Genomic DNA, 9,592 nt, shown 5'->3' on the forward strand with positions numbered 1-9,592 from the left:
GAGCTCTTGAATGGCTTTGGCTTAAAGACACCGAAACGGAGCAAATGCAATGTGCAAAGTCACCTCAAGTTTATTTTATTACTGTGCAGACAGATATTTGGCTTGTGTTCACAGGTTTTTGTCTCTTTCACACCATAGTCTTTCCTTTACTTAATCTGGTGACTGTACATCCAATTCAAACACAATGCATGAAGAAGATATATGGGGCCGATGCAACAATGGCCCCACAGTGCTTCGGGCTGCTTTGCATCAGGGTGTGAGTTCAGACTCAGAGATAACCCTTGTTGTCCCTGCGGCCGGGGTGAGGCAGATGGGGAGAGGAACAATGGCCGGGCCCATGCGGAGGGCGGCAGTGACTGACACAGCCACTGAAGCTCCAAAGAATGCCTGGAGCTGAGCCAGAACCATGGACATCACCAATGCAAACCCCCCCACCCTCACCAACCTGACCCTCAGTATGTCCCATGGTGCCCTTGGGCCAAGGGGATGACACCTTCAAAGACAGCCCCTGAGCGTCAGATGGGCTGCAAACCACCCTGAAGGAGCAGCAGAGACGGGTTGGAATAGCTTGGAAGAGGACTACTGAGTAAACAGAGAGGTCAACGCCACCAAACAGCAGCAGCAGCTAGCATGGCTACAGCGAGCACCTCAGGGCAGAGCGCTTTCGGGCTCGGGAGGAAAAAGAAGAACCCCGGTCTGATGGATCAGATTAGCAAATTCTTTGGAGGAAACAAAAAGAAGAGGAGCAAGGTGAGCATCCATCCATTTAAAAGGACAGTTTTATCCTCAGCTTAACCCAGTTTTAAACTTTTACTTAGTTAATTAGATACTTTGTGCCAAGCTGTGGTCTGTGGTCTGTAAGCCAATTCATGCATATATTAATTTTTACATATAAATAATAATGTGGTTACAATAATAATGCAATTAATATTAATTATAATTTGTGTTTTTATCTTAAAAAGTGAAATATTAAAAAGAAATGTCCTCATAAGCTAAAGTAAGACTTTGTGGATGATTAGAGGTTAAGGGAGGTGATAATTCACTTCTGCAGTTCATATTATTACGGTTTGCTTTTAAATATTTAAGCAGTTTTGAATTTTCTTGAGCAGTGTTAGGATTTCTTTGATTTTACTGCTTGTACTTCACATTCACCTGCAGAGCCTTATCTGTTAATTAAAATCCACTTATTTAAGCTTCAGTGTCCTAAAGCACTGCGGTTGTTTTGTATGTCAGACACCATCTCTGGAATTTTCACTGAGTACTGCACTATGTAAAAGTTCACACTCAAAATTACTGTATGTGCTGTGGGCTGTGGATTATTTTTTTTACCTCCCATCTTGAGCTTTTTTTTTAAAAAAAAAAGATATTTTTGGAGGGTATGAGTAACTCAAAAATCCATCCAGTTGCTTTGGTATTTTTGCCCCGATGCGCTGTTTTGTTTTGTTTTTCTTCTTGTCTTGCAAAATGCTGCAAAGAATCTAATATAAAGGCTCTAATGCAGTCCCATTGAGATCTTGTGAAGGGAAAAACAGGCCTCAATGTGGATGCATGTACCGTGCAATGTTTGCAGGTAAATTTAGTCTGTAATATCTGTCTGACCATGAGCTGCAGCAGATAGAAAACATCAGACAAAGCCCCTTTCAAATTTCAAGATTCAACAGTATGTGATGGGAGGGGCCCTTCTGCTGCTTTCAAACTGCTTTCATCTGCTATCTGAGGCTGTTATTCTGAGTAGGCTGTGCGCAAGGACGCCAGATCTCTGAGATTTCTTGAATTTTATTGTTTGTGTGTTTCACTCTTGTATTTCAGCCTTTCTGTGACTCATTTGCAAGACAGACAGAAAACAACAGAAAGCAAAGAGATGCGTGCCTGCACAGATTCCACTTCTTTATTCGGACTTCTTTGCATTCATTAAATATAAGACCAAGTAAAAAAAAATACAATAACTGTCATAGAAAGGCAGGAACCTTCTTCTGATTGGCTTCCCACATAAACAGAGGCTTACAGCAATATGTAGGGGTTGCTTCTGATCTCACAGCTCGCCTTAGACAACCATCAGGGATACATCTCCTCTCACTGTCTTCATTGCTTTTGCCTTTAATACTTTAAAGTCTGAACCATTAAATAATTCCCAGAACACTCAATTTTTTTCTAAAAGGAGTGTTTATTGAACCTTTGAACCTTGACCATTTACAAAATCATTTAATATTGATTTGCATATATGAGGTTTAATTTGTATCATCAGATTGAAGTCTTAAAAACATCATCTTAATAATTTCCTCTCTGTCACTGAGCTCTGACAACAATTAGGAAATATCAAAGCTATAATTATTGGTATATTGTGGTGCAGCTGGTGCTGACTTTCATCAGAGGAAGTGAGCTCATCCCAATCTGTTCTATCATGAATACACTGCAGAAAAATGCATGTTTCATACTGTCAGTTGAACATGTGTTAAACAAATATATGTAGTTACTTGACCTCTGCTTATCTTCTCAGGGGTCTTTCCGGGGTCATCTGGCCGCCTCACCCCAGCAGTCCTCTTCCCGCCGTCGGACTAATGAAAATGCTGTTGTGCATTTCTTCAGGAGCATTGTAAGTTCCACTTGCACGCACACGTTATTCATGCCATTCCATGGACCATACATGTTTTACACTCCTTAATAAAAGCTATTTTTTGTTGCTGCGTCACGCTAACCCCGCCGAGCGTCATTCAGTTAAATGTGTTTGATGTGATCCCCTGAAATTGCCAAAAACTGCATAATTCATAATGCGGAATAGATAAATTTCCTCCAGTATTTTCTTTGGCTCTAACTCTTGGCATCAACAGTGTGGCAATGTTTCAAAAACAGCTGGTTAAATTGTTTTTCCTCGCCTACCTCAGTGATTAGCACGCCGCATGACTCCTTCATTTGCATACCAATAAAAAAAAATTTTCAATCAGCAGCTCAGCACTTTTTGTTTATTTCATATCTGAGTTTGTTGCTCTGTTTTGTTTTGTTTTTGCTCTGAACAATCAGTCACTCTCTTGTTGTTGTTGTTGTTGTTGTTGCTTGGTGTTCCTCAGGTTTCCTCTCCTCGTCCTAAATCCAGGGTGAGTCCCACTTTACCGCCATATCTGTTTTTAATTATTCCAAAGGTTTAACCACAGGATGAAGATAAAGAGAGAGTGTTTTTGCAGAAATCATAGGTTAAAATAATCATTCTTTATCATTTCAGGTTTAAATTCAATTTTGTTGATGAAGTGCCAAAACAAAGTCAAAACAATCACCTCACCTTTTTATAGTAAAATAGAGATCCAATCATTTTAAAGAGGAAAGCCTAACAATCAGACAAACCCCTGTGAGCAAGCACTTGGCATCAGTGGGAAGAAAGAACTGCCATTTAACAGGAAGAGGACTCGAGCAGAGCCATGCTCAGGGAGGAGCAGCCATATGCTGCAGTCTTTAGGGGGGTGAAGTGAAGGAGAAGAAAGAGAAGGGATCAATAGAGAGACAAAGACATTATATAGTAAGATAGACTGAATGTTAGAAAAGCCCCTAAGTTCATTCCTCTGTCTTAAGCCGTTTAAGCTCATTTCCCTCTAAGGCCACACCTTTTTTTTTTTTTTATCAAAACCTCTTCTGATTGGCTGTCACTTAGATAGGCAGCATAAAACATGAATGTAGCTTCCTAACCTCAAAAGGGGAAGTACCTAAAACTTGCATTCTATCCAAAGACCACAAGATGGCGACATTTGTAGTAGCAAAAACGATTTAGGTCCTATACAAGTTTATATGAAAACTCCCTTTTTGACCTCTGCAAACACTTTCCTCCTGAGTCTATGGACTCCGTCACTTATTTTGGGTAATACTTAATCCAAAACTGAGTTTATTTCAGAAATCTTGTTAATATTATCTTAAAAAATGGAGGTACAAAACCACAAGCTAAAATTAGCCAATTTAGCAGATTTTACTACTGCGGCCCTGAGAGGCCAAACGGACTGCAACTTCAGAAAACTCTTGCAAAAAGAAAAATGCTGCACTGCAACTTCAGAAAACACCTGCAAAAAGAAAAACACCTGCAAAAAGAAAAACACCTGCAAAAAGAAAAATGCTGCAAAAGCACACAAAACACAACGGAAATAGGAGAAAACACAATGGAAATGTTTCTGGGGAGACAATAACCCGACGGACCAGTTGCATGAACCAAAACATGTATGTATATACCAGATATCTGTAGTATTATTAGAATCATATGATTACAACACATTTACCTCTCCTCCACTTCTTTGAAGTGTCTCCCAGTCCCAGTGCACTTGTTAGCATGTTTTGGTTTGTACAACTGGTCCGTCGGGTTATTGTCTCCCCAGAAACATTTCCATTGTGTTTTTTCCTATTTCCGTTGTGTTTTGTGTGCTTTTGCAGCGTTTTTCTTTTTGCAGGTGTTTTCTTTTTGCAGCGTTTTTCTTTTTGCAGGTGTTTTTCTTTTTGCAGCGTTTTTCTTTTTGCAGCGTTTTTCTTTTTGCAGGTGTTTTCTGAAGTTGCAGTCCGTTTGGCCTCTCAGGGCCACCGTATTTTACTGTTGAATATTACATCAAGAATTTTGCGCTTTGCACGCATCGATTATAATTACTGTAAGTCTGCTAGGGTCTGCTCAGGCCTGAGAGATACAAATTTTAGCATTAGATAATGAAGGTCTATGAGGACATCTGCAGTCCTGCCTTTATTTTTATTTTTATTTTTTTATTTAATTCATTTTTTGTGTCTTGAATGCACCAACTGCACATGCACCCAGACTTCAAAGAAGTAAAACTGAAATCAGTACTCAACTGTTTCCGATATAAATACACTCTGTTATAAAAGCAGCACACAATCAAAGTTCTTTAGTTAGAGAAGCCTAAAAATGAGATTTGGATATTTGACCTAAAATCCATCTCAGTGGTTACTTTACTGATACTGTCAAGATTGCAACTTTCCCACCACAATTTCTGCTAATTGCATCTCACATCTTATTGTGGAAATTCACTTTATTAATTTTCAGCCTTTTGCTGAAGGTGCCTTCATGTAATGGTTACAAAATCATTGGAGAGCCATGAATTGCCCATCTAGTGTCCTGTGGATCTAAATGTGCGCTGTGGGTCTTTCACCCATAAACAAATGGATGAAACAGAGTTCACCTGTGCTCACAGAGATTATCTAAATGTCCTACAAAGGAAAAAGCTGATGTAATCACAGCCAGCACTATAAGCCATAAGTAAGAAAATATCAGATAATAAGATCATAATAGATACAAGAGTTTTTGAGACCTCTGCATCAGTGAGATTTTCTTTAACCGTAACCCACTTATTGTTCTTCTTTTTTTTAAGATAAACAAACTGTCAGCAATAAACTGCATAAAAATGATATTTAATGTATTTTTTAATATTTGTCAGAAGGGTTCATAAACACGGTTTGGGCTTTGAAGGGTTAATGAAAGCATGCTAAAATGTAATGTGTACCTAATTTCACACATCACCATGGTTGCTATCCTGGTGTTATCATGGTAACATAAACTAAAGCTGAGGCTGATTTTAGTGAGACAAATAGATAATTGGTTATAACTGGGCAAACCAAGACTGTGACCTGATGATGGTGCCATTATGTAATATTAAGGTTATAGTTCATACGTTTATTGAATGAATATCTGGAAAAAATTATCATAGCAAGTCATCTTATTTATGCTGATGTTTACTAGATTATTAGTAATCCTCTGTGTGGGGATCTAACTGTATTGTTATATTTGTCTTATTATTGCAAAGCAGTTTCTTTATAAGGGTTACATATTCCTCTAAAATGCAAATTCCCACTCTGGTACTGGATAAATACATTATCAAGGATCATGAGATGAATGGACAGGAAACAAAACCTTTTCTCTTTTTTTATATGTGCATCCATTTTCAGTTTGTTCATGTTTTTTTTTAGGAACCTTTACCGAAACATTTTTAAAAGCCAGATCATAGCAGTGGTGATCATGGAGGGACTGGATAAAATCAGAGTTTTCACATCGACTTGTCTGCTACCACAAAGCTAATCTGAGACCAATGCAGGTGGCATCATAATCTTACTGTTGCTCATGTCACCATGTCGTTATCTGTTTCTTTTTCATGTCCAGTGGAGAGACGTCTTGGGTTTGGTACGTCACTCAATCTATCTCAAATTATACAAAAGCCCCACTGCTGACTGCGCCGCTCTGTGCGTCTGCAATCATCCCATTTAAATCTGTCTGTCAACCTCTTCTTTGCAACGTCCTGCAATGTCCTTTGTCTGCAGTGCACCTGTTACCTAACCTTCACTTTCATTCTGCCTCCTTCCTACTTTGTGTTTCACTGCTTTCCTTCCTGAAGAGAAATACATTTTATACTGGAGCGCGATAAATCAAGTCACATTCATGTCCTGATTCACCAGCATTCACACACAAGGCCGGAAAGGCACAGTTACAGCAGATCAGCCTGGATGAATGCCACAGAAAATCAATTTCATTCATTGACTTGCTGCTTGAATATTATTGACACAGTTATTGGCTTATTGATAAGTTCATTACACTTCAATTTGCCTCCCTTCTTTGCTTCAATCCAGAGCGACTCACTGCTTCTGGATGACTTTGAAATCGCTCAACTATTTATGAACCACAGCCGGTAAACACTTTTTTCTTAGGACCTCTCCCTCCCCCCTCCCGTCCTTTCCTCTTTCACACCTCTAGTTCTCTGTAACACCTTCATCAACTTCTCCAGAGATGACTCACCGATCCATCTGTTCTGGTCTGCCACCTCCTTTGTGTCTTCTTCTCTGTCCAGCCACTGTGGACACCTCTTTGTGTGTCATTTGATCAGCCATTTACACCCTTTGTGTCAGTGTCTCTTCTCATGGACCCCATCTTCTCCTTGTCATCCAGCTTCTTTCCTCTAAAGGTTACTGTTAGGTGAAATCTGGTCCAGTCACACATTCATATTTCTCTCCTTTCATGTCTACTCACAATAACAGATCAAAGACAACCTTCTTCTTTGCTGTTGCAGAGAAACCACATACCTGCACTTTGTTATTTTGCACACCAATTCACTTTAAATATCAAAGAAGGAAATTCAACTCGTAGCCAAACACAATGAAAGCACAAACCCAAATACCAAGGAGTCCATCCTAATGCATTTAAAGAGGATGGAGATCATTAATAAGAAGGTTTGCAGTCATATTACTGGTGGTTATGTGTTTTTTGTGCAGCAACAGCAAAAACGGCGCCCTTTGTAACAAAATGTTAAGCAGTTTTTTTGTGTTTGGCATTTTGTTGAAGTAGTTTGATATCTCTGATTGTCTGGCGGAAAATGTCTTTAATCTCATGGAGAGGAAAAGGCCGTTGATATAAAATGAATTGCTTAAAGGTTATGCAGTGGCGAGGCAATGCTGGATTCTGGAGCTAGTTCCAGTCCACCACCTGTGCTTATAAGGCATCTTTTTCTAGGCAACGTCACCGCGTGCCGAGAGCACAAAGTCACCAGTCAGAAGACGCAGAGACCAAAGCACGCTGTCCAGACTCTTCAACCTGGTGAGCTCGCAGAACGTTTGCCTCTTTGCTTTACCCAGAATTCCCCCTTTTTGCCTGTAAACCTGGATTTCACGAGCACTGCTTCCTGTTTGTGTTTGCTCAAATGCAACAGTGATGTTCTCGTCAGAGATCAGTGAGTAGGACATAAATACGGTCATTTCATCATCATACTGCAGCCTGTCATCATAATAAACTAACAAGCTTTAGAGCCACATTTTCACTTTTACATGTAAGCCCAAATTCATCCAATGCCATCTACCTCAACGTTTTTTGAGGCTTTATTTTCAGTGTGGATCAGCGCCACTAAATGCAACGTTTTTTTGACAATCACCTCGTTCATGAACTTTCAACACTGTTTTAACCAAAATATCTCCCCAGATTGCTCTTATCTGTGGCTGCGGCAGGAACACCAATGTTTTTCTCAACCTCCTCGTGTCCACTTCTTCTTCTCTCCAGGGAGAAGGCAAGTCCCGTGCACCCTCTAAACGCTGGAGCACCATCTTCTAAGCTCTCCACTGAGGACCAAACCGCAGATCCGACACCGATGAGACCAGAAGGAGGAGAGACAGATACGCCTGCGGCAGACTCACAACCTCAAGAGATGTTAACAAACTAACACGATCCTCCTTTATCTTTAGACAGAGACACAACATTAGTGTAAAAATCCTCTTTTTATTTTTAATCCTACTTCTGAGGAATTATTTAGCTGTTTGTAAGAGGTTCAGTCATGCTTTTAGTAAAGTCTCCTACCATAAAAATCATTGTCTGATGGTGCTAGTGTCTGCTGTCTGAGGTTTGTTCATGGCAGGTGTTTGTTTCTTCTATGTCTGCTGTCGTCTGCATTTTGTACACGATTGATGCTTTATGGATCTCGCTGCTTCCTAGAAACACACAGCTCACACGACACACAAGCCAAACAAACTTTCACATGTGAAATCGTGACAGAGGGTGGTCCCGTTTCTGCTTGAGCATGTCACAAAGCCACACGTTTGTAAAATGCAAATGGAAACCTATAGAAGTAGTGGACTCTAATATTGTTTTTAACACCACTGCTTAAGTTTTCTTTGCCTCAGTGTAATTAATCACCATGTATGATATTGATGCTACCCAACTCTATCAAAAAAAGATAAAAATGCCCTTTCGAATGCACTGTTTCACACCTGAGAAATGTGCTAAAACTATTCTGTTGTCTTTCCTGTAGCTTTTGCTCCTTTAGTGATTTCTTTCTTTATCTTTATCTGATCTGTCGTCATTTAAGTTTTATGGTGATTTGTGTTTTTCCAGAGGATGGCTGACATGTTTTGTAGCTGATGGTTAATTTGCAAGTGGTTCAAAGGTTTAAGGATGAAGCAGCAAGGTGGCACGAGGAGCACAGTACTGTAGGACAGGATGTTGGATTCATGTGTTCTGACAAATATTTTGTGATTTTTTTTGTTTGTAATAAATTACACTGCCACTCTTGTTTCTACTTGATGTTTGTATGTTCACTTTAACTGAATGGTCAAAAGCACTGTAAAGATGAGGTGGCTAATGTGTGGTGGTGCTACGGGAATAGGAACTGATACTTAGATAAGTGTTGCGTTTCCTCTTAATGTAAATTTCCTGTTTGTAATGTACAGCCTAACTTGCAATAAACACCTTTACTTTTTTCACATTTAAGAGTTATTAAATGTTTTAAAATCAGATCATTCCCTTGTCTTTGCTGCGTTTTAATTGTTATGATTTACCAAACATATGATTCAAGTGAGCTCTGAGCAAAAAATGTGACATCAAATGCGCACGCTAGCGTTCCTGCTGAACGTTAACCAGATAATAACACTTTCAAGTCTGTGGTAAGGGGACAGTTTGCTAGGCTTAAAATGCCTGAAAACAAGTGGACACAACTAGTCAAATGCATAGACTGTATGTAAAAGATGGACTTTAGTCATAAAGCTCAAGCCAGAAGTCCTTAAAACAGAGGTTTTTTTCCTTTTAAAAAGGTTTGATTTCGTAGAAACTGATGAGAAAATGTTTTTTAGTTTATTTTGAACTCACAGT

The 9,592-nt window shown here is 39.4% G+C and overlaps 1 protein-coding gene across 5 annotated transcripts; it reads left to right on the forward strand.

Annotated features, from left to right (window-relative positions):
- Window positions 1-460: 460 nt before the first annotated feature.
- Window positions 461-9,238, forward strand: mbpa (myelin basic protein a). 5 transcript variants are annotated; one of them, XM_065470489.1, is made up of 8 exons: window positions 462-750; window positions 2,498-2,593; window positions 3,066-3,092; window positions 6,131-6,151; window positions 6,595-6,653; window positions 7,472-7,555; window positions 7,668-7,688; window positions 8,012-9,238. In XM_065470489.1, exons 1-8 carry the CDS (start codon window positions 631-633, stop codon window positions 8,169-8,171), a joined length of 588 nt encoding a protein of 195 aa, XP_065326561.1. In that variant the 5' UTR covers window positions 462-630; the 3' UTR covers window positions 8,172-9,238. The 5 variants fall into 5 exon arrangements, with proteins under 5 accessions (XP_065326564.1, XP_065326563.1, XP_065326561.1 ...); XM_065470492.1 differs by lacking the exon at window positions 6,595-6,653 and having other exon boundaries at window positions 461-750; window positions 8,012-8,100; XM_065470490.1 differs by lacking the exon at window positions 7,668-7,688.
- Window positions 9,239-9,592: the final 354 nt, after the last annotated feature.

Source organism: Pelmatolapia mariae, linkage group LG22, assembly GCF_036321145.2.
Source record: "Pelmatolapia mariae isolate MD_Pm_ZW linkage group LG22, Pm_UMD_F_2, whole genome shotgun sequence".
Classification (NCBI taxonomy): domain Eukaryota; kingdom Metazoa; phylum Chordata; class Actinopteri; order Cichliformes; family Cichlidae; genus Pelmatolapia; species Pelmatolapia mariae.

Coding starts and splice junctions, on each gene's coding strand:
- mbpa (XM_065470489.1), top strand. CDS start 631: ATGGCTACAGCGAGCACCTCAGGGCAGAGCGCTTTCGGGCTCGGGAGG. Junction 7,556..7,667: donor TGTCCAGACTCTTCAACCTG/GTGAGCTCGCAG, acceptor CAAATGCAACAG/TGATGTTCTCGTCAGAGATC. Junction 7,689..8,011: donor GATGTTCTCGTCAGAGATCA/GTGAGTAGGACA, acceptor TCTTCTCTCCAG/GGAGAAGGCAAGTCCCGTGC.